Genomic DNA, 24,738 nt, shown 5'->3' with positions numbered 1-24,738 from the left:
TTGGGCAAATTATCTGAGAAATATTGTGAAATAGGGATATATTCTGTGCTTTGCTTGAAGAGAAGGAAATCTAAAGGTTTTCAGAATTAATCAGCCATTTTCTATTAGATTCTACAGGCTCACAGCAGTTTGCTTATATTTAAGATAAGAATAATTATTGTATCAATACCTCCCTTTAGAGGTGGCATTTTAATTCTGAAACTTTAAGTGAAAACCATGATGGCTTTAGGGAACCACAGCACGTATTTTATAATGTACTTTGTGGAAAAGAGCAACAGAAATAAGCAAAGATAAAAGAAGGATCCTGCTTACTGGAACAAGAGAGATTTCCTGAGACAAAATGTGCTTTTATGCCGTCTTTGAAAAAAACCCAATATTAGCAATCATATTTTTAATAGTTTCTGAAAGGGTCCAGTAACTATAGCCAAGAAGTGTTTACCCTCTACGGGTAGGAAACAAGACACAGGGAGAGGGTAAAGTTGATTTAAATTTTAAAAATCTTGGATATATTTTTTCTGATTCAGGGATAGGCTCAGTAATGTTAATTGTTGATTCGTATGAAAGGGTTGGGTATGATAAGAAGAAAATTTGGAAAAACACAATTTGGAGATTAGTGAGTAAATATTAATGGTTTCATTCCCTCAAATGATCATTTTCTTTAAAGAGAAAGATATGTCATCTTTCTCAGCATTAAAATATAATTCATCATTTAAGAACTTCGTTTATTCAGCTTTTATAATTTTGTTGATAAAACAAGACTCTGTCATCTTGCATAATGACAATTCTAATTATCCATATTCAAAATGTTTTTTGAAGGTTAGGTACCACATTTTTTTAAATTGAAATTATTACCCACAAAGTCTCACTGTTATATTCATGAGTCATGTTAATTTGGAGTTTCCATAAGCAATAAGAAACCAAATGAGTCATCTCATTACATGTAAACGGCTGTAGCCTACTTTAAGCTATTGAAATAGCTGTGTTAGTTGAAGTAGCATTCTTTGCATGATTAGGAAAACTCAGGATTGCTTTTATAACTTTTAAGCATTCTCTGTGAATTTTCCAAACTCATGACATCTTTTTCCTTTTAGAGTATGTGTGTATGTATAATATATATATCCTTTAAGAGTATGTGTGTGTGTATGTATGTATATGTATATGTGAATGTATTTGTATATATGTGTGTGTATGTAATATATATATTCTTTTAGAGTGTGTGTGTATGAATAATACATATACACCTAAAATTAATAAGCCTTATTTTATTATTCTTCTGTTTTACCCTAGATAAAAGTTAAACAGCTAGAAGAACAACTACATTCTTTTACTGAGACTAGTTCACAGAATGACCATCTACGCAAGTTGAACAAGGCTCTAGAGAGCAAATATGCTCAGGTGTGATTAATAACTACAAACCAGATTGCTGTTACGTTGTTTTAATTAGGTTTTAAGAAATTGATGCCTCTCTCCCCACCTTACCATACAGTCCCAGAAAGATGAATATTCCCTCACTTGACTCAATTGGCAAACATTTTTTAAAAACCACCGATGTCCAGGGTTTTGCTGAACTGTAAGAAGGAAAGATGCCTGAAGCAGGATTGGGACATTCAACTTATTTATGCTCTAACTGGAGGCTTAGGAATGTACTCATAAACTTTATTATAGAATTAAAATTTATGTCTTTTAGAAGCAAGATAGTGTTATGAGTGAGGGTTCATAGGAAGCATCATTTTAATGAAAGCATCAAGAAAGACTTCCATAGAGGAAGTGTTTTTATAATTATGGGCAAGTTCAGAACTCAGAGCCAACAGGATACACTCACAACAGACAGCTTTCACATGAAAGAAGCATTAGTAAAGTGCTTGCTTGTTACCATGGTGGCTACTGAGGCTGAAAACCTTTTGTACACCACATAAAATTTTAACAAATGAATGGAGAAAGTTCAACAAACGAGATAATAAAACATTTCATGAAGAAAAATAATCCAGGAATGTGTTGCCAAGAAGAAGTGATTCATTTCAATGATTTACAGATTTACCATGTATGAAATTTTCTTTTAAAAATCTTAGTATGTCTAACTTCTGTATCGATAATATTTTTGTTTGTATAGCACTGGTAACCAAGGAGCTAGAATGTGTCTTCAAATAGAATACTCTTAGGGTTCTAACCATCTGACCATACTGGAAAAGGGGGTCTCATTAGATACACTCTCCTACAGGGAATTTGATTTAAGGAAGGGCAGTTTCTTCACTAGGACAACTTCACAGTGTGATTTCTTCATTCTGAAAGCGAAGGAACACATTTTCAAGTGTATTTTCCATCAGAGCTTCATTTAGAATATTGTGTCGTTCCTCCTCATAAAAGGAGCATTCAGTAAAAAATAACTCTAGACTTAGTCATTTTACTGTTTTTAATTGGTGATGCCTCCAAAAAGAAGGAAATCTCCGGAGAGGCCTGCATCTTCGAAATTGTTTGAAAGCTATAGGCCCCATGTCAACAGCGTAAAGGAAAGAACTTCGTCAGTTGGTTTGCCCAGTGTAATTCCCAACTCTACACGCCGTGTGACCTTTGCACCTACTCTGACTTCTGTGAGAGCTTCTCAGGATATGGCGGACTCTAGAATCTCTCTAAAGACTCTCTTGAATGCTATTAAAACCATGGAGGGAAGACTGGAAGGTAAAATAGACATTCTTGCTTCAAGACCATTAATAAATGAGTCACCAAATTTTCTTAAACGGGATTCGGTAAGTGAAGACCACAAATTAAGTCATAAGGAAATTTCAGATTTATACAACAATGAAGAAAAGTAGTAACAATCCAGAAAGATAATGTCTGGAGGTATGACAAACAGCAAGGAAGTTAGGTTCTTCACAAATAAGAAAAACTGACAATATAGATTGAAACCATCATTTTGGCTACCATATAACTAATTTTTAGACAGAAAGATTTGGATTAACATTGAGACCTTTTACATCTGATTTTGATTTTTTTTTAAATTCATGATCTCTATATAATGTTAATATTCATGGTAAAATGTTTAGATAAAGCCCGCTTTTAAAATAGAAATACGTTAATGAAATCCCCACGAACTTGAACATTGGAAAATGTTTTCCAAAGAAAACTTTTTAGAGCATCCATCTTTGATATTTAAAAAAAGAAATTACTATATAACTTGTCCTCTAGAGTTGATTACTATTTAGATCTTTTCTGTAAACATCTCTGCTAGTGGCCTTTTCATATGTATCTTAAAAACACTGGTAAAATTATAAAAACTATATTCTTCCCTGAGTCCATTTCTAGAACGAAATCCAGGACATTTTTAGAGTCTGAGTTGGCATCTTTTGTAATATTCTTGCGTCCTTAAAGAAGTAGTATTTCAAACGTTAACAGGTGAAAAGTTTTAAGGAAGTATAATACTGAAGAAGATATGGATAAAAGATACTGGTTTTTGTTGCTGTTGGAAGTGTAAAATGTTATAACTTCTTGTGGAGGATAATTTAGTATCTATCATTTCACCTCACCATTGTATTTCTAGGACTTTCTTCTATAGATATACCAGCTTATATATATGGCATATTTATAAGGTTACTTACTGAAGTTTAACAGCAAAAGACTGGAAGCAAACAAAATTTCATCAATAAGAGACTAGCTAAATAAATCATGGTGTATTCATGATTTGGAATACTGTTTGAACATATGTATATACTGTATATGTCTATAGTATATATGTATTATTAGGTTAAAACAGTCAAGGTTCAGAAGAGTATATGCAGTATTTTACTATTTGTGTAGTAAAAGGGGTAGGAGGATAAAAATATATATACATATGTGAGTGTGTATATATATATATATATGTATTCACTTGTAATGCATAGAATTGCTCTACAATGAATCACAGATTGGCAACATTGTTGAAGAAGAAAATTGGATGGCTGGAAATTTTTCACTTTACCCTTTTGTATCTTAATAATGTGAATGTGCCACCTATTCAAAGTAATTTTATGAACATTTCATTTTCAACAAAAGTGAAGGTACAAAAAGAATGCTCTTTTCAGCAAATGGTCTTGGAGCATTTCAGCGATATAAAATACTAATACTTCTAATTAAGATGCCTTCTTCTATATCACTATTTTCTTGACACTGCTTAGTATCTGTCTTTGCTTTCGTTAGATTTGCATTTGTTCTATTGTCAAATTCCACGAGAATCCGTTTCTTCCCCATTTTGCCTCTGACCTTCATAGTCTTCTCTCCCTCCTCACTTAGCCTGTCCTTTCCTGGTGACTGACATCTGTTAGGTTTGCTCATGTTTATTCACACAGATTTTTTTGTTGTTTTGTAGTTTTCGTTAAAGGAAAGAAGAGCTAATAAAGCTGGGTTTTATTATAGTGGATAAGTATATTTAATTAAACATCTTAAGCCTGGTTTCCAAATTGCCGGTCTCATTCTAATTGCTGACTTAATAGTGCTTTGGAAAAGTGATTTGTCCTTCCTTGTTCTCTACTAAGGTGAAATCCATTCTCGAAAAGAACGAGGAGGAGCTCTCACAAGCCATGAAGAGCCGGGACGCAGCCCTGAAAGAGAGTCAGAGGTTGAAAGGGGATCTCGAGGCCCTGGAGGACCGAGAGAGCAAGAAGGCAAGGCGTCCGCCCTTTGCCAGGGTCTGTTACCGACGCGGGGCGCGGAGAAATCTGCCGCAAGTCCTGTTCCTTCATTTCTTGTGACCTTGAGCAAGAACGAGGATTGATCAGAGGAGGATTATGTTTTCTAAAGATAGTTTTGGAAGAGCTGTTAAGGGTTTGCCTTGCAAACACATCCTTTCACTCCCAATGTCTTTTTTAACGTCCAGTCTCATAAAGTCCTCATTCTTGTGTTGACGCACAGCTGACCTTGGTACCGACGACCTGTCCGCTCAGTGTCGCCAACATGTGGCTCACCCCGGTGCCCTCAGGCGTGCGCTCGCCCGGCCCCGCCGTAAGCTCACCCCGCAGAGCAGCCCGGGGCCCCCCCTCCGGAAGCAGGGGCTGCTGCGGCCGGGTCCCCAGCGGCGGGGCCGTGGTTGGGCGGCGCCGCGGTCCGCGCCCCGCAGGGCGTGGGGCTAGTTTTCCTCTTCCTCAAAGTCGCAAGAACTTCGGATCTCGACAAAGTAAAATATGCGGCCGTCGTTCCTCTTCGCCTCTGCCACGCTCGGTGTCCGCCGGGTGCTCAGCAGTGCCGGGCCTCAGCCACAGCCGAGTAGCCCGAGAGGATCACACATCTTTTTCCCGTTCCCTTTCCTCGTAGGTGGGAAACTTTCAGCGACAGCTGGCGGAGGCGAAGGAGGACAACTGCAAGGTCACGATCATGCTGGAGAACGTGCTGGCCTCGCACAGCAAGATGCAGGGCGCTCTGGAAAAAGTACAGATCGAGCTGGGGCGCAGGGACTCGGAGATCGCGGGCCTCAAGAAAGAAAGGTACCGGCGACGCCCGGCCTGGGGCGCGGCCGTCTGCGGGGGCATAGGAAGGAGCAAAGCCACTTAAAGAACTCGCCCGTTTGGGGAAAGCAGCCCAGAAACTTGACTGGGAAGCAAGGTTTTCGGTGACCGCACTGCCCTCTGCCTCTAGACTGCCCAGCCTGCTCTCGCCTGCAGGTCCTGGCCCAGAGCCGCAGCCTCCTCGGGGTTCCCGGCCTCCCGCCCGGCCATGCCCCTCAGCCCGCACCCTTGAATCCTCGCCACTCCCCGGCCCGGTGGAGTCGTGTGCAACGCAGGGTGCTTTGTAAGCTGACGTGCATAATTATTCGTCGTCTTTAGTCAAGGGGAGAGTTTTGTTTGGAACTGAGGACCTCCCTTCAGTCCTGAACAGGTTTTTCCTCCAGTTTCAACCCAAAGTTTGACATATTTCCCTCTCCCTATTTTATGCTCACTAAATGTGTGAGTATGACAATTCATCCCCTTTTCTGTTACACTCAAAAAGTCTTCTATTTTAGCTTTACATTTCAGAAATAGTGAAATGTAGACATGCTTTCAATAAAACACAATATTATAAAAAATAAAGACCTAGAAAATTAGGGAGAATCTGGAATTAGAAATAAACATGATTTTCAAAGGTTCAAAATTCCCATACTTTGTAGTGAGGTAACAGAGTATGTATTCTAGAAGTTTGTATGCTATATATTGCTGCTTTACCCTTTCTGTTTCTATACCATTTAAACCTGCTCTGGGGTCTACAAAACAATAATTGTCTAGTCTAGATAATTAAAGCTAAGTGCCTAGTTGAGTTTGAATTACTTCTGTATTAGTGTCCTATTTAAAGATTAATAATTTTAGAGGAATCATTCCGAGAACTACTTCAAGTCATGTTTTATAAGTAAACTCCTTCTTTGAATGTTTCAAGTTGCATAAAAATTTCCCCTTGAGGTTAATAAACAAATGATTTGAGTTTAGTAAGTTCTCTGAAATATATTGTAATGTGTATATTAGTAGTGCATATAGCCTCTGTGTTATGGGGGAACAGGTGCCAGTTTTATATTCTCCATTGTACTTATCTTTATTTTTTACATACTAAAAATGTATGTTACCTCTGAACTTAAAAAGTTATGGGGATGGTAGTAAAAATTCCCTACGATTCACAATAAAATTCTGGGTAGTTGTATGTATGTATGTATGTATGTATGTATTTGAAAGACAGAGATCACAAGTAGGCAGAGATTGAGGGAAGCAGACTCCCTGCTGAGCAGGGAGCCCGATGTGGGGCTCGATCCCAGGACCCTGGGATCATGACCTGAGCCAAAGGCAGAGGCTTTAACCCACTGAGCCACCCAGGTGTCCCGGGAGTTGTATTTAGAAGCAAAATGTCAACAGCAGGCCCATCCATCTAGAGGAGATATATTTTGTACTAGTGATACGTATATATGTTAAAATTACCAGCTCATAAGTTAGTCATTAATAAGTATTGACAGTTTAATGTATCAAGTCAAATTGACTCATAGCTGGGACAAATTTTTCATCTCTAGGAGCTTAATTTCTTAACCTGAAGCTGAAGCTGCTAATTGTTACTTGCCAAGTCTCAGATACTCTGAGCATCTCTACTTTACTACGTATGCTATTGGAGCTTCTTGGAAGAGTGCCCTGTAACTCCCAGTGGCATCTAGATAGAACATTCCATTCCTAGACGGTTCTTTCCTGCACTCACTCTCCCTGTGCCGTCCGTCTTTAGGGCTCTGAATCAACAGCGGGTGCAGAAGCTGGAGGCGGAAGTGGACCAGTGGCAAGCCAGGATGCTGGTTGTAGATGCCCAGCACAACAGTGAGGTAAAGGCCACTTTTTTAATAGATGATAATGGTGATAGTTTTGTTTTATTGGGCTATTGCTCTTTTTAGGAAAATGGAGTAAAATAATCGGGGAAATTTCTTTTTTCATCCAAGTCTGAGTTTGGGTTACAAATGGTTACAAATGGTTTGTTTACAAATGGTTACAAATTTATTTATTAATGCATAAATGACTGCAGAAGTTAAAGTATCAGAGAATAACTTGAAACTTCAGTCAGAAGTCATTGAAGTGATCCCGCTGTGAATAAGGAGACACATTTACGTGTGTGTTCACAGTGTTTGCACTCATGAATAAATCTCTACATATATGTGCATATGTTAAAAAGGGGTCTTTCATATAAATAAGCTTTTTCTGGAAGGACATACAGGGAATTGTTCTTCTCTCTCTAGGCAATGACACCACAAGGTTATAGGATCAGAAAGGGGAATTTAACCAGTTTAAAATGAAAAATTAAGTCGGCTCAATTTTTCAGAGCTCACTGGTAATCAGGAAGCAGACTCTCCCCATTGCCTTCTGAGAGTCTCCTAAGCACGGTCTGCAGTAAGTTGTCACGTGTATCGCAGGCAGCTGCAGTCTTTGGTTCTGGTTCCATAATTATCGTTTCAATGGCCCCTGATGCTAAAGTGTAAGGAATGAATATACAGTGCTACAGACTTCTTGCATCTGTGATAGTGGAATTAAAGAGCCTTCCCTCTTTCAGATGGAGCCTCTACAGAAAGCTCTAGATGTAGCTAGAGAAGACAACAGGAAACTGGCTTTGAGCCTGGAACAGTCTCTCCAGACAAATAATCATCTACAAACAAAGCTCGATCACGTTCAAGAGAAATTGGAAAACAATGAACTTGAGCGACAAAATCTGGAAACCTTCAAGTAAGGGCAGGATAGTCACAGTGAAATTAGGGAAGAGCCTCTGGGAGAGTAAGTTGGGCCCATTCACAGAAACCAGTTCGCGCCAGTCCTCCACTTGGAACTGGTGCTCCCAGCAGAGCCGCGTTAAGGAACCAGGCGTGCCTGGGCAGCACAGACTCCGGCCGGCTGGGGTTGCTTGTTCGGATCTCGTTGTCCGCTCTCCCCGCACCTCCTGTCAAGCTGCTTCACCATGTGAAGCCTAAACCAAAACTTCACGTTTCTGCCAACCCTTTCCTATCAAAAGCTGATGTGTCCTTACGAAGCATGATCTGGGGAAGGAACAGCCAACAGCCTGGATGGGATTAACCCCTCCTGGGAGTGGGATGACTTCACCCAGACAAACCCTGAACCATTGTTTTCCTTTGGGCCTGAAATTAGTTGGGTCAAACCCATCAAGTTCAGGTGAAGGCCCTTGTTTTGTTTTGTTTTTGTAAAGTGCACCTAGGTAAATAGGGTTGGGAGAGAAGTGGCATTCCATGAAAATCTTCAGCCGGGGGAAGTGCAGCTGCACATAGATCTTTATGCAGTTTAGCTAGTGAACATACCAATAGACGAAAGGCATCAATTAAAGCTGAGAAAGTATGTTTTCTAATTTATGATCTGTGCAAATTCTAGAATCTAGGGAAATGTTATTGGCTCAAGAAATGAGCCAGAGAATGTTGCTGGCTTGTTTATTGGTTAAAACAGGAGTCCGTGTTTCACTCTTTGAGCTGGGTGTCTTTATACTGAATGACTCTTTGGCCTTTAATGCTACAGGTAAATGCGTCCTTCCCCGTCTGTTAATGGGCTCCAGACCAGTGAGGTTCACCTGGTGCCTGATCTGCGTCTTGTTTGTGAATCACACCTTTTGCGTAGTTGCACGTTCCCCTCCAGGCCTTCCTTACCTCCTAAAGATGATTCCCAAGGGTGACTTTTTCCCCCCCAAAACAGAGAACGAATGACTGAGGAATCCAAAATGGAAGCAGAAATGCACGCTGAACGCATAGAAGCGCTAAGAAAGCAGTTTCAGACTGAGAGAGAAACGGCCAAGAAAGCAGCCCAACGGGAAGTGACTGAGGTATGTGGTCAGGTGACACGGGTCGCGCTAGATGAGTGCCTTCCGAGAGCAGAGCGAGCTGCAGGAGTTCTAAGCAGGGTGGCAGTTGTTCTTGTCTTTCTCGTCCCTCCATGATAGAGCCGTCTCTGTGCTCTTCACAGATCAAAACACAAGGCGCTTCTGATAGATGGTTCTCCGCCCAGCAAAGGAGTGTCTCAGTGAGAGCTTTGTAACTGAGGGACAGAGGAAGGAAGGGGCTGGCCGTTGGGTAGATGTCAGATCATCTGTCCCAACCCGTTTGACTAGCGCCCGTCACTCATTCACCTTTTCCTAGAGTCACGTATGGTTTGTGCTCTGATGTGCGCTATGTGATCCTTACTTAATCGTGATCTCCACTCTTTACAGGAGACAAGTAGGGTAAACAGCAGGGGACATTTCTTGAGCAACTAGCGGCGCTGTGCAACTCTGAAGGAACTCGAAGTAAGGGTTGGGTGATAGAAGGGAAACAAGTACACAATGGGCAGAGCTGACAGGGCCAGGACACCCAGTGTAAGGGGATGACCAAAGCTTATTTACAAAAATGAACAGGACATGTGGGCAAATGAATAAGATTTTTTTCTCCTGATCAGAGCCAAGACTTTGGGAAATGTCTGAGAAAGCGTGGGTAGCTGAGGTGGTACCATCTGGTAGCTGACTTTGACTGTCAGAATGTTCGAGGTGACCTTTCACGTCAAAATGGAGTTCGGTGGCTTTCTAAGAAATGGGCAGTATGATGTAAGGACGATTTTAGGAGGGGGAGTCTGGTGGCAGTGGAGAGTAGGCAAGAATGAAGAGTTGAAACCGGAGGCATGTAGACCCCAGAAAACTACAACAGTTACTTTGGGCTTTCGAAGATTAGCGCCAAGCAACATAGTTCAGTTGAAAATAGAGAACAATTAAATCAAAAAGGTATTTTAATAGGAAAATCATCAAACAGGGACACCTGGGTGGCTCAGTCAGTTAAGCCGCTGCCTTCAGCTCAGGTCATGATCCCAGGGTCCTGGGATCGAGTCCCGCATCGGGCTCCTTGCTCAGCAGGGAGCCTGCGTCTCTCTCCACCTCTGCCTGCCGCTTTGACTGCTTGAGCACACGCTCTCTCTCTCTCTCTCTCTCTCTGACGAATAAATAAATAAATAAATAAAATCTTTAAAAAAAAAAAAAGAAAAATCATCATCAGACACTAAATGTTCTATCATGAACAAAAGGGAGGGAGGAATTAACTCCAAGACTTGCTTGGAGTGGCTGGTCTACAGGTTTATATTTTGCCAAATTTGGTGTATTTAGCAACTGCAATTTACAGAGATCTTTTAGAAAATTTGTATATTACAAAACACTAAACATTAAAACGTTACAAAGGGAAACAAAAAGGTACACTGAAATTAAAGGCACTTTTAGTCAGACATAGTTGTCAGAATACTTACAAGATTTCAGCCCTTTAACAAGGACCACTGCAGGCTGCACTAGTGAGGAAACCAAGGGCAGAGTGAGTGTGTGGTGTCGGGGCCGCGAGCAGCAGGGCGGGCTTGGTGTGCACCGCTCAGGAGTCCCAGCTCTGCCTCTTATTAACAGGGCGTTAATTAACTGCGGATAGTTTCAGAGTCTCTGTTTCCTCAGTCATAAACACTTTCCAGGGTTTTGTTTCTGGTTTGTTTGTTTTTTTAAGTTGGAAAATATATGTAATTATCACAGTGCCCAAACATAGTAAGTACAAAGTAAGTGATCGTTGTTAGGACTTACCCAGTTTTGGCAAAGCTGTGACTGAGGTAATAGTAGATGTAAATAAAAAGGCCGGCACTGGGGCATGGAGACAGGCTCTGAAGGAAAGAGGTGGTGTAGAAAGAAAAGCTACAGATATCTTAGCCTGTCAGACGCCGCCAGCTGTGCTGAGTGCCACGTTCTCCCTTCTCTGCTGCCGCCTCTTCCTGAAAACCCGACGGTTTTTCTTCCACTACTTTAAGGGCACTGGAAGAGGAAAGGAGTTCTGTAAAAGGATTTAGGTCACGTTAAAAGATAAACTGAGGCATATGAAACATTTTCAGAGTTTAATGAGCAAAACTCAGTTCCACTCGCGGTAGTGCCCGACCTAGCAGAGCTCCAGGAGCCCCGTGAGATGAACGGCTTTCAGAGGCAGCCAAGAGCGGGAATAAGATATATTAGGCTAAAAAGCAGGTTGATGAGAACAAGGTACTCTCCTTTGGGGGCTGGCAGGGGTCTTCTCAGGCAGATTACCCAACCGTCTTAGATCATTGGCTTTGTGGTTAGCAACAATGAACGTGCATTTCAAGGTTTTAAGAGAATGCAGCACACTGGGGGGAGACTGCTGTGATCATTATAAGCAGGTAATTCCCAATGTCCAGAGTGTCCTTTAGAGCCTTGGTCCCCAAGACCCAAATCAGAGTCGAGCAAGGGAAGGACCCTGCTGAAGGAGTCACTTTCTCAGGCCAGCTAGCTCGTTCAGCGATCTCAGGTAGCGGAGTCTCAGCTTCCCCAGAAGCGTCAGTCTAAGTGCCGCAGGGGGTACTGGCCCCGGCACAAATACCTCCTCACGCAGCCAAAAGACAACCGAGAATATCCGATTAACCAGAACAAGTTCAGGCAGAGTCGACGGTTTGGTTGGGCAGCTATTAGCAGATTCTGTGGTACCTTTAAGAATTATGGAGAGGTTTCTGATGGCAGCCCAGGCACTAGGGATCTACCAAAGGAAGCTAATTTTTTTTTAAGATTTTATGTATTTATTTGACAGAGAGAGAGATCACAAGTAGGCAGAGAGGCAGGCAGAGAGAGGGGGGGAAGCAGACTCCCCGCTGAGCAGAGAGCCCGATGCGGGGCTCGATCCCAGGACCCCGAGATCATGACCTGAGCCGAAGGCAGCGGCTTAATCCACTCAGCCACCCAGGCACCCCAGGAAGCTAATTTTGAATCACGAATGCCTCCTGGTGAGTCCAGTTTTCAGTCTGTGGCTCAGAGCTGGAAAGGTGACAGCAATGGAGGTCAGTAAAATTTAAGTCTGTAGACCACACCGATTTTATTCTAGTTCCCCTTGCCTGTGTCACTTTCTTTGTCCAGAACCTGGATGCAAGACTCCCTGGGCTTGGAGTTTTTAACCTGAAGCAGAGAAACTGACCGTGGGGTGTAGGGAGTGTGAAACAATGGAGAGGGGCGCAGAGTTGGGCCCAGAGGAAGTCAAGCATCGGGAATCAGGTAGACGCGTGTGATGGGCAGAACGACGGGATCCCCAGCGGCATGGCCAATCCACGCGGTGTTCGAAGGCGAGATGACACCCTTTGCAATGGCATCATTTTTGCGGCCAGAGCAAGGCAAAAGGTGGGCAGACGAATCCTAAAGACCATCAGGGTGTAAGAATTAGGAAAAGGATGGTCAGAGAGAGAAGAAAGAATGGAAAGAAACATTCTTGATCTGACATCTTACATGGAAGCAGTCTACCCCAAAGTCAGCTACTTGTCTTCTTAGCTGATTTGATTTTGAGGCCTCCGCACCGCATAATTACACAGGACCAGACGTCAGATGGAGTCTTCTTCAGTGGTGAAATCTGCATCTTCTAATTTGGCGGGAATGTCAGTGCTCGAGAGTACTTAGTAGGGTCCTTCCCAGGAATCTCCCTTTTGCACAAGGATCCAAGAACAACAGCTGTCAATATATGATAAGACTTTAATATGCTCATGTTTAAAGATCTGATGAGAGTTCATGATAATAGAATTGACAAGGATATTGGGTTATATCTGTGATATACAGCAATTTAAGATAATAACTGGGATTAAAGGACATAGCAGATTTTTAGGAATTTCCTACAGTTACTAGAACACCTGTTCATAACACACATTGTACAAACACAAGGTTTGTCATCACTAATTTGGCAGTGCTCCCCCTGTAATTGAGCACACCAAATACACCTAATCAGTTTTAACATGTCTCTTTTACATGGTGAGACAAAAATCCTTTGAGATTTTTCAGGGATTCTCTGGGAAATCTCAAGGTTACTTTGAGATCAAAAAGGCTCCATTTAGAATTTGATTTGGGGACATTGTCAAAGCATTTGAACATTTGACTAAGGCATTTAAAGGCAAATACAGAAAGTTATATAGTTGTGAACAAAAGTTAGCTCTTAAGAAAACCCAATCTTCTCAATGTTAAGTAATCAAAAACCTAGTAAAAGACAATGTCAACCACAGTAAGTTATTTTGTTAAGATGTAAAATCCTTGTTTCTCAGGGAGATTACCTAAAAGGTTAAAAAAACAAAAACAAAAACAAAAAAACCTTTCACAGCCTCTTATCAAGAACAGACCAAAAGTCCAAGAAAGCTCAGTCCATTTAATGAAGAGAAAACCAAATTCTAATTTTGTACTAAATTCATTCTTTAAAAACTTGAATTAACTTAGCCACCACACACAAAATTCCTTTCTCAAGACTCCTCTTCCACAAACCACTCTTTCTTTTACCCATTAAGACTGTGTTCTATGTCTTTTCCTTTTTCTCCATCTGGAACAGTCATTTTACTTTCCTTACTACTTTTCATACAGTTTCCTTTCACCCTTATTACTTTGAAGTAATTTTAATTACACATATTGACTAGAATCCCTAACCCTTAGAATCCTTATTCCTAGGGAAAACTAAGAAATAACCAATTGTAGAGTGTGTTACACTAACATTCTGTGGGCTGGCAAGTTTATGAATACATTTCTTAATTTCTAGAAGTATATTCTTCCTCCTAGTAAACTTTCTAATTTAGCACAAAACATGTTTATTAACCCAAATATCTTCAGTTTCTCTGTAAAAGGAAGCTGAAAGTGGATAAACCTATGTTTAGTAATTAATGTTTTGGTATTTTATTTGGAAATGATCTAGATATTCAATGTGTCCATCGTTTAATTTATTTTAGGGTAATTTTAAGGTTTCTCATTAACCAAAAATTTGGTAATTTTACCCAAAACTGGGAAAATTTTATCCGACATCTCTAACAATTATGTTTAGATTACTCATGAAAATTTCGTGATACATTAAACAGCTAACCATGATCTTTCTTGCTGACAAATTCTATCACAGAGATAGATGAGCTTATCTGACTTTTAATAAACCCGGTAAAGTAAGCATTACAACTTATGTTGATAATTCTGAAGACATGGTTATTTTAAGTAAAAGGTAGCTTGTTTGTTGTTCTATTTGTGGATGATTATCCTAGATCTTGTGAACTTGATATGTATAAATACTTGTCTTTAAACCAATTAAATAGAGCTCTTTACAAATTCATTTGGGCAATACCTTTCAAAGGTAGGAAAAAAGTCTCTAAACGTGCGCACAAAGACATAAACGTACAGACACAAACAGGTCTAAGAAGCTCCATTTTACAACTTTAGTTCTAAGCCGGGTACAGTAGTGCAACGTGCACTGTGGAAGAGCACGTGGATCCAAACTGTGATTTTGGCAAATGGAATAAAGTTAAGATTAACTGTTTGGGCTAAAGCTTTTAATGCCTATCAGTGGAGGAGACTTTTAAGATTTTCCATGGGTCTACTTTTCAAAATATCCTTTCTTTCCTTTTTTTCTTTTCCTCCTAAGAATTGTCTTCATTCCTAGAGAACACCAAGTAGAGTTCATACATCTCAAAAGTCACAGAAAAAGAACATATGTTGTACCGAGGAGGATTTTATTCCCTAAATCCAGATCTTTTACAATATCTGCAAGCCTTAGATGGATTAGGGGTTTGGGGGATTGGTAAAAAGGACAGGTGGGCTTTGAATTGTTCTAGAGCTGAATTTCTGTTCTTGTATACTTGATTTACAAGACAAGTAGTTTTTAATTTCTCAAGTAATTGGGTCACAACCTTAAATGCTATACAGACTGACCCACCCAGCCAACTACATTATCTTTGATTTGCTTCTTTGTATTAGGGAGATCTTCCACTAAGACGGAAATTAAAAGATCCCTATGTTTAGAGAGAGCTGTGTGTCTTTGGAATATTTTAGTAAATCCTTCCGTAGAGGCTTTAGAATGTTTCTCTTTCTCTCTCTAGGTATGTAGTTTCATTTTAGCTGAGGGGCGGACTTTCCCCCCCCAGCTTCCCTCAGACCCAGAGTATCGGCCCTGACCAGGGAAACTGCTGTTGACCGAAAATACTGCCATCATGGCAGAGGGAAGAAAGGAACTGTTAAGTCTGTCAGGCTCTGAATTTGCTCATCTTCTGACAATAGAGCTACTTTTTTTTTTTTTAAAGATTTAATTTATTTGAGGGAGAGAGAGAGAAAGCACAGAAGGAGAGGGAGAAGCAGACTCCCCACTGAGCAGGGAGCCCGATGCGGGGCTCGATCCCAGGACCCTGGGATCATGACCTGAGCCAAAGGCAGACACCCAACTGACTGAGCCACCCAGGCGCCCCAATAGAACTACTTGAAATCCTTTCAGATATCTTGCCAGCTTTGAGCCAGGACAAACAGTAAATACTCCTAGCAGTGTTGGACTACCCCATGGATGTAAGAGAGGTCCCCAGAGAGGGCACAAAAGATAATCCTCACCCAAGTTCCAGAACCACTCCCAAAGATAACCAAGAGAATTGTCCCGGCCGGCACCAGTCAGTAGGTTCCTGGCCAACCACATTTTTAGAGCCTCTGACTTGACGGTTGCCTAGTCACGTTCTCAGGACACAAAACCAGATCAACAAGAAGGCAATAGCTGTCCCTAGCACAGGAAGGATCAACAACCAAGGAGTACCTAGAAGCAGATTCACAAGACACGGTCAAAGATTTCTCTCTACGGTTACAATTACAGTTCAAAGAATTATCTTAAACCTATCTTTTCCCTATCCGTCTGAATCTGATGGGGACAGACGTGAAATGTTACCTTCCTCTCTCAACCGTGCACCATCGATAGACATCTGAGAGAGCCAACTTTCGTGAGGATTGTCACCCTTTGCTGGCTTCTGCTAGTTTTCCAGATCCTAGCTGTAGGCTCTGGGCAAGTGGGCATTTCCAGTAGGTCTCACTCTAGGCACCACAGAGGATGAAAAATAATAATTTTCCTTCTGCCTTTTATAAGTGCTTGGCCTTGCTCCTCCCGAGTACCTTACACGTGGATAAACTTATTTAGGTTGGAGGTTCTCCCTGGCAGCCACTGTAATTCCAAATTCTCTGTCCGTTCAGCCTTAAAGTCGTACTCACCTGAGGCCTCACACGGGACCCACTCCAACTCTGGACTCGGTTTGATTTTAGATCAGAAACAGCACAACTCTAGTCAGTCTCTGGACCCAGTATGGAAAAAGAAAAGCTCAAAGTCTGATTCCTGCTAACACAGAAGCTGCCGAGTGAGGCTCTAGGAGGGACTTAGTGCGACGCCCAGAAGCATCAAGGAAGCAGGGGCGCCACGGGTGCCTGCAGCCGCTTGCTCGCTGCTCCCGGGGACGGCTGCTCTCCTTCCTTTTTTTTCTTCTGACACCAGAACTGTTAAATATTTAACATGCTTTAGTGTATCTTTTAAGAGTTTATTTGAACAAAAATTGATTCAAATTGGGCATTATCCACTCTAGCAGAGATCTCCGAGGAACAGGACAAAATGAAGGCTTTTTAGGCAGAAGGGAGCAGGAACAAGTTGTACTGCCCAGTAACGCGAGCTGCTTTTTGCAGTTTCTTTGCTTTAGAGGATGGCGGGATCAGGCAGGCCGCCAGCTAGTGCTCCACAGGCAAGTCCTGAAGGACTCATTTAAGGGTTCATTTCTAGGAAAGCCAAAACTCAGTCTTGGCTTGGTGACGTGGGGCTTAGCATAAGGGACTCCATTTGAGAGCTGTTGTCTTGTTTTTAACAGTAATCTCTGTGCCATTTTTCCACTAGACAAGCTTATTAAAATCTCTAAAACTGAAAGCAGTATTATAAAAATCTATGCAGTGGTAGTAACGGGCAAGTATTTATATAAATTACCTTCTAATTTTCAGTTCTCCAGACATGAGGTCTGGAGCAAGGGTGCCGAGCAAGGGTGCCAGGCTCCCCTTCTTTCTCTGCTTTATCTTGTTCAACTCAGAGTCCCCGAGATAGGTCATTTGTGTGTTTTGCCATTGATGACCCCAAGGGTTAGGGACGTTAACTGTCCAAAATTACTCGGCGAATAAGTGCTACAGCTGAGATGTGAACTTAGATTGGACTCCAAAGTCATGCTCTTTAAAAGCAAATGATGAACATGTATTTACATTGTCTATATCTGTTCTAGGAAAGATTATGTTTAATGTTAAAAATCATGAAAAAAAAAGATGAAAACCACTTAGAGTTTTGCGCCACCGTTCCTCAGCAGACATCATTAACATTGCCTCGCTTACCCTCGTCTTTAAAAGAAAGGCCCAAAGGGAACTGAACACAGAGACCGGCCTAATCGCCAGCTTCTCTTCCTGAATGGAAGCTTAAAATGATCGGATTTTCCCTTTGTGTCCCCCAGCTGAAGAAGGCCCTCGATGAAGCCAACTTCAGATCGGTGGAGGTAACCCGGACCAACCGAGAGCTGCGGCAGAAACTGACGGAGCTTGAGAAGGTCGTGAACAGTAGCAAGGAGAAAATAAAGAATCAAAAGGCCCAAATTAAGCTCCACTTGTCGACTAAGGCGAATAATACTCAGAATGTAGAGAGGATGAAGGTTGTATGAGGAGCGCTCCTTCTCCCCTCACTTCCTTAGTATTCGAGAGGATCCAGGCAGGTGGTGGGGTCCGGTGAAGACGGTCCCAGAGTCCTGACAGCACCCGTGTCCTCTGGGGATGACAGCTGCACCTGGGGCGCGGGCAGACGCCCGGAGGGGGGCGGTTACTCCTTTTCCAGCAGAGATACTGCTGTGTAAATGTGTGGCTTCTGCTAAGCTGCCAAGTCCCTTTCTGACCCCCCATCTGCCCCCTCCCCAGTGACTGCACAGGACGTTGCTGTTTTAGGGTCAGTGGGCCAGACGGGAAGGAGGGCCCAGCGGGAGCCGGTAACCGTGGGTCTCATGTGGGATTCTTTCTGTCACCCTATAGGCGAAAAGAGCAAGCCAGTTTTTCTACTGATCATCTTTCTATGTTATTTCCACATTTACTTTCAGCAAATAGAAACAGAATTGAGGCAAATGGAGCTAATTAAGGATCAATATCAGAAAAAAAACTATGAACAGGTAGAAGATTTTCACAAACTCCATGTTTTTACCATTCACGTAAAATCTCAGACTCGGACCCGTTCACCAACTGCTTCCCTCTCTGCGCCCCACCAGTCGCTGAGCATCCAGAAGTTCGTGTCTGAAATGACCAACCTACAGAAGGAGATGCAGCTGTTGGCCAAGAGCCAGTACGAGACCTCGGCGCGGAACAAGCAGCAGGAGCTGCGCCTCGAGGCGGAGCGGAAAGTAAGGCGGGACCTGGAGAGCCGGTGCCAGGTGAGACGCGTCCTCGGGGTCCTCGGGGCCAGGTGAGATGCTTCCTCTTCCTCGGGGTCCTCGGGGCCAGGTGAGACGCTTCCTCGGGGTCCTCTCAGCGACGAGCGGCAGACGGCGTGCACTGAAGCCCAGCAGCAGAGCACCTTGGTTTTCTAGATTCTATAGAAGAAACATAAACCTTCGAGAGGAAGAAGCCTGTGGCTTTCAATGTGGCACGTGTTGCCAGTTTTCAGTTTATGAAGTATTCGTTCTTAACAGCTGAAGCTCACTGTGCAAAGTACTGGTTCCTAAGACTTCTGAACTGAATTTCACAGTCTTTTGGCGACTTTCTACCCCTCGGCTCTTCTCGGCAGCTCGGCTCGCCCGCCGCGGTGACGGGACTTGCCGCCGGACCCAGCCTCCAAAGAGCGCCGCTTTCTGTCACTGAGGAGGGACTTCGGGAGACCGTCGGGCTCTTGCCTTGCAGCAGACACTGTGTGCTGTGAAAACGCATTCCTTCGGTTCTGGAAGGAGATATGGAGGATACATAAAATCGAAATCGGATATGCACTAGGTGTACTGCTGACAGTAACGGCGTGTGTCTTACATTTTGGTAGCACCTGAAGTTACAAAGTATGACCCCATCGCGCTTTCATAATTTGGTTGCCCATTCCTTACAATGTGGAAGCTTTTTGTTCCATATAGTATGTTGGGAATTTGTAAAAATCTTCATATCACATTTTCAGGAATTGGAAGAAACGATCAGACACCTAAGGAAATGTAAAGAGGCAACAGAGCATAAACTGAAAGAAGCCAGTGTAGAATCAGAGCAGGTAAGCCACACCCAGCCAAGGTAAAATCCTTCACGGACATAGTTCCAGGAGCGTAACAGGCAAGAACCAATAACTAAGTCTAATGTCTACTATGAAGAATAATTTTTAGATTGGGATTCTGCCTCCTGATAAAAGAATACTGAAATACTGACTAAGCCACGCCCAAGTCTCTACCCCTAAATGTAAGAAGGAAGACCAGTGTGTGGGTAGATTTTAATACACTACTGCTTGACACCACTGATAGAAAGGCAAGCTCTTTGTTCAGTCAATAACTAGAAATGTAAAGTAGGCCCTATTTTTTTTTTGTTTTATTTTTTTAATTTAATCTCTCCACCCAGCATGGGGCTCAGACTCACAACCCTGAGATTAAGAGGGAGTTGCTCTTCTGACTGATCCAGCCAGGTACCGCTCGTGGGCCCTCTGAATTTGCGAATTGGCTTTCTCTAATCTTAAATTGACCTTTTTGAAGGTATTTAAAATCATACATTTTTTAGAGGTGGAAAGGACCTATGAAATTCGTTGTGTGACACAACCAGTCCTAATATCCAGTTAAGAAAACAGAGGTACCACAGTGATGAAATCATCAGTTGGTCATGATTTGTCCTTTTTATAGCCATTCGACAAGACAATAGGACTAATAGACATTCAAAAGGAATGTGGACTCACGAGTTTGAACGCCAGCTGTGACCCTTGCTGTGCCCTTGAGGAAGTTACATTTACTTTAACTCATCAATTACCACATCTCGAAAAGTCAGGATAGTAAGACTTACTAATCTGTTATGCTGTAGATGACTCAGTAAGTTTCACTAAATAGTACCTCCCTTCTCATTCACCGTGCAAAAGGCGACATGATGTACGGGGCCATTTCTAGCATCTTTCCCTCCATCCCTGGTAAAGAGTGCTAGAGAAATGTGGGATTGTGTTTGGGGGGGCGGTGAGAGTATCACTGGCATTAGGATATACAAACAGCCTTGGAAAGTACATGAGCTTTGTAGCTTTCTAAAGCTTAAATGCCAAGGGGAGCTCTATTTTCTTACCTCATTGTTTTTGTACCCACACAAGGACCTGGCTAATCTGGGACAAATACCTAGTCCCACACATTTACTGTGGACCTGTCCTATGGTGGGAACTGGGCTAGTTGAGGGGACACAGGGTGAATTGAGCCCAAGGACGCCCCTGCTTTCAAGGACTTGCCTTCTCCCAGGCAAGAGGGAAATACATCTCTCTCTTTTTGACTTCAAAATCAGTCATTTTGCTTTTTATTCTAGAGGATATGTTCTGGAGCTCTTTTGAAGCAACTTTTATATAACCTAAAAGCCTGTCAGGTTTACTTTAAAATACTGAAGTAACCCAGATACATACAGAAGTGCCAGGCACACATAGGTGCTCAGTAAATATCTGTCAAATAAACGAATATTGATTTCAGATCATCTGCAAAGGCAGACTACTAAAAGGACCGTTTAAGTCTAATGAAGGTAGTTTGGAAGTTTGTGCTTAGGAGCCAAAGCATAAAATATTTTGATGATAAAGGAAATAAAAAGAACGCAATTTACACTAAGCTAGTCCACTCTTTTACTAATTCAATTACTTTCCTAAAGCCCAAAAGAAAGATCTAGTATAGGGACTTTGGAGAATGATTTAATCTTAGAGAACAGGACTCAAGAATTCAAACTGTGGTTTGAACTACCATCTCCCTTGGCAGAACCATCTTGTTCTTTTCGTTCTCATTTTCCCCCTGGGTCCTCTTCCTTTCATTCACACCCAGGAAGTATCAGTAAATGCAGGGAAGCAGCAGGTTTGCGTGCGCTCGGCTCTGCCTTCAGAAGTCCCTCCCGTCTGGAGATGTGTTACACAAATAGGCTACAAGGACCTTGCCCTCGGAATCTGGGTCCCTTAACGTCTGGGTAAAAAAAAGTCTCTGGAACTAATACACAGAAAATTTAGAGCTTTCTTCGTTGTGATTTTTACTGATAAGACTTTTTATGTTCAGATAACAGCTAACCTGGAAGAAGCTCATCGCTGGTTTAAGTGTAGGTTTGATGGCCTCCAACTTGAGCTGACAAAAAACCGGTTGCAGAGGCTTCCCCGAGAGGACAGGTGGCTGGAAGAGGTAGGGTGCTTAGACGTGAATGTCTTCAGCAACTCTGGATTTGTCCCTTCTCAGATTTCTCACCGCAGAACTTCTCTCTTCATCCCGCTACTCTTCCCACTAATCTTCAGGTTTCTCTAAACTGCAAGAAAAACAAACTAAATTTCTTCCTTAAAAGTTGCCCACCTCCCAAACTGTCTAGATTCGAACCACTCACCTTGATGAGTAGATTATATTTGTGGAGACAGAACGGGTCCTCAGCTCTGCAGGTAGTTGGGAACAGTGTTAGGTCTGTTTTCCTTCCAGCAGGACCACGGTAACAGGCACGATGTCGCATCCGGCCAGTCTGCTCTACACCGATGGGAGAATAAACAGAATCTTAAACTTGTGCCCAAGAAGTGTCATTCTGAACTTGAGAGAAAGTGATGTCCTTGACAGAGGCGCTGCTTCATCTAGAGCTACACCGCCATGATTTCCTGAGCCCAGCGTCCCGGGCTGGCCTTTCCCGCAGTCATCAGAACATGAAGTCTTTGATGTGGGCTGAAGATTTTGGACTTGAGTTTCTCATATTATGAACTTGCTGATATCAGTACAGAACCACCCCATCTTATTTGCCCTTTTCCCCCATTTTCCACCCAATAAATTTATATTAATTTTTTGTATGATAAGAGATGCTGTTGCATGATTCTTGGCTATTTTTCTAAGTACATTCTATCAAAAAGCACTCAGTGAGGTACTAGATGATATGGCAACCAAATGACAGACTAGGACATTTCTTTGAAACAAACTATCCTAACGTCCAGCTGATAATCCCTGGAACTTGGAATCACTTGGAAAATGGTAAAAACTTTTCCAGTCATACAAATGTTTACCCTTTTAAGCTAGATAATTACCAGCGCATCTTTAATAAGATGATATCTCTAGTCTGTATTTTATTAAGTAAGTTCTATGCCCAGTGTGGGACTTGGACTCATCACCCCGAGTTCAAGAGTCACACACACCACCAACTGAGCCAGCCAGGCACCCCTATCTCTATTCTTACAACAGACATTGTATTTACAGCTTCCTTGGACATTGACAAAGCAAACTATTGTGTATGGCAGTCTGCTCCGCTCCAGGAAACTATGCCTGACCAATGTAGCTCTTCCTTACTAGAGTAAGCAATAAATTGAGATTTTTCTTATTTCAGACACGGAATGGTGGATTACACACAGTAAGTCTGGGTCACCATGATACCTAGATTAATCAATGCTCAAACCATGGCAGCTAGTGATGCCATCAAGACCTAAATCAAGCGAGCAATTGTGAAACTGGAGAGAACATCAAAAATAAGACTCAGAGGTTGAAGAGCCCCCACTCATCTGATATAAAGAGATAAAGCTGAGTTTCACGCTCATTCTGGTAAGGAAGAGCTGCGTTGTTCCGGCAGAGTCTTATACAGGGTTTTGGGGAAACAGGGAGTTCAAGGATTTCAACACTTTCAGAGGTTTAGGAGGCTCGATATCCGCTGTAGAAGTGTCGGCAATGGGGGTGAGACTATTAGTTGGCATTCAGGGGCAAGTTTCTTGGAGTGTGTCCATTCAGAGGTGAGGGCTCGTCAATTGGCAGGCTGATAAAAGCCTCCTCGAGTTGTCTCACCCCCACAGGATCTCTCCTTGTGGACTCTTCGTAAGGATATGATACAGTCAGTTGAGGGTACCAGGGTGTCAGTCTTGAAATAGTCCAACCAAGAGCCCTAAAGAGCAGTTGACCTTAGTCATGAATTCCTCATAGGAAAAAAGATCCCAGTTACTGCCCAGGAGAGATGATCAACTTTAATGAGTTATAAATCTACCATTTCTGAGTGTTGTCATGACATTGACAATTACTAGCCAACAATATGCTTATCTTCCTCATCCAGAACACAGATCACTTTTGTACTGTCCTCAAAGAGTATCATTATTGATAAAGTCAGTATAACATACATTTTTATCACTTTTTAGGTTGGCTGTACTAAACATTAGCTTGGGAGGAGGGAATTACAGAGTTAGGTCAGTGATCATTTCTGGGAAAGCTTATAGTTAGAACTGCCTGTTTAGAGGGATGAATTTGCTAACATGTTTCTACAGTACCTTTGTAGGCATCTACTGTATAGTATACTAGCTTCCATTTTGGGCCTCGGCTTTCATCGGAAACTGTCAAACAGTGGATTTTAAGACACCAGACATCATGCAACAAAGAACAGTGATCCCTGCGAGAAAGGGAACAAGTGAGGTGAAGCCTACTATTGGGCCAGCTTACAGCCTTCAGAATATTCGGCTGCATCACGAGGAGGAGAAATCAAGGTGGGCTCCCTGAGTTAAGGAGCCAGAGCCCAGGAGACGTGACTGCTGGAGTCCAGGACCAAGTCCCAGAGAGGAGAGAGCTGCACGGATGGAGAGCTTCAGAGAGGTCCCAAAGGTCCTCTGAGTAGCCAGCTGAGTACAGTCAGCACATGCACAGGGGGAAACCACCCAAAGCTGGAGAAAGAATCATCCCAAAGGGTCCAAGTTAAAAGCGCCCACACATAGTACCAGTTCCCACCAGCCAGAATCAAACCTCATGATTTACAGGACGGGGGTGGGGGGGTGGTAATACTAAAGAGTATCAGTCTCAGATGTAGAGACTAGTCAGCCCTACAGTGAACACTGCTCTGCTCCCACCTAACAAATCTTAAAAACAAGACCCCAAATGACCCATTTCCAGGTAACTGCATTCCAAAACAGAGCTTAAGAATATTTAGAGGAGGGGCGCCTGGGTGGCTCAGTGGGTTAAAGCCTCTGCCTTTGGCTCGGGTCATGATCCCAGGGTCCTGGGATTGAGCCCCAGATCAGGCTCTCTGCTCAGCAGTGAACCTGCTTCCTCCTCCTCTCTCTCTCTCTGCCTGCCTCTCTGCCTACTTGTGATCTCTGTCTGTCAAATAAATAAAATCTTAAAAAAATATATTAAAAATTTTTTTAATATTTAGAGGAATACAAAAATATATAGCTCCCATCGAGGTAAAAAAAATTACCATTAGCGATATTCAATCCAAAATTAGCAGGCATACAAAGCAGGAAAATCTGACCCAGAACTAACATAGATATTAGGAGAGACAAAGATATAAAAACAGTTACTCTAGAGTATTAGAACAGAATTC

At 42.4% G+C, this 24,738-nt stretch overlaps 1 protein-coding gene across 1 annotated transcript in view; it reads left to right on the top strand.

The window, feature by feature from the left end:
- Positions 1-22,247, top strand: part of CCDC150 (coiled-coil domain containing 150) — an 80,630-nt gene extending 58,383 nt beyond the window's left edge. The window contains exons 16-27 of the mRNA XM_080799290.1: positions 1,288-1,395; positions 4,506-4,634; positions 5,281-5,450; positions 7,195-7,288; positions 8,008-8,177; positions 9,147-9,273; positions 17,724-17,918; positions 18,354-18,422; positions 18,519-18,680; positions 19,406-19,492; positions 21,483-21,602; positions 21,888-22,247. Of these exons, the coding sequence (XP_080655416.1) occupies positions 1,288-1,395; positions 4,506-4,634; positions 5,281-5,450; positions 7,195-7,288; positions 8,008-8,177; positions 9,147-9,273; positions 17,724-17,918; positions 18,354-18,422; positions 18,519-18,680; positions 19,406-19,492; positions 21,483-21,602; positions 21,888-22,007 (1,551 nt within the window). The 3' untranslated portion in view covers positions 22,008-22,247. The remainder of the gene's footprint in view (positions 1-1,287; positions 1,396-4,505; positions 4,635-5,280; positions 5,451-7,194; positions 7,289-8,007; positions 8,178-9,146; positions 9,274-17,723; positions 17,919-18,353; positions 18,423-18,518; positions 18,681-19,405; positions 19,493-21,482; positions 21,603-21,887) is intronic.
- Positions 22,248-24,738: the final 2,491 nt, after the last annotated feature.

Source organism: Martes martes (assembly GCF_963455335.1).
Source record: "Martes martes genome assembly, chromosome: 3".
In the NCBI taxonomy this organism is placed as follows: Eukaryota; Metazoa; Chordata; class Mammalia; order Carnivora; family Mustelidae; genus Martes; species Martes martes.
The sequence above is the reverse complement of the archived record's forward strand: the minus strand, read 5'-3'. Positions and strand labels throughout refer to the sequence as shown.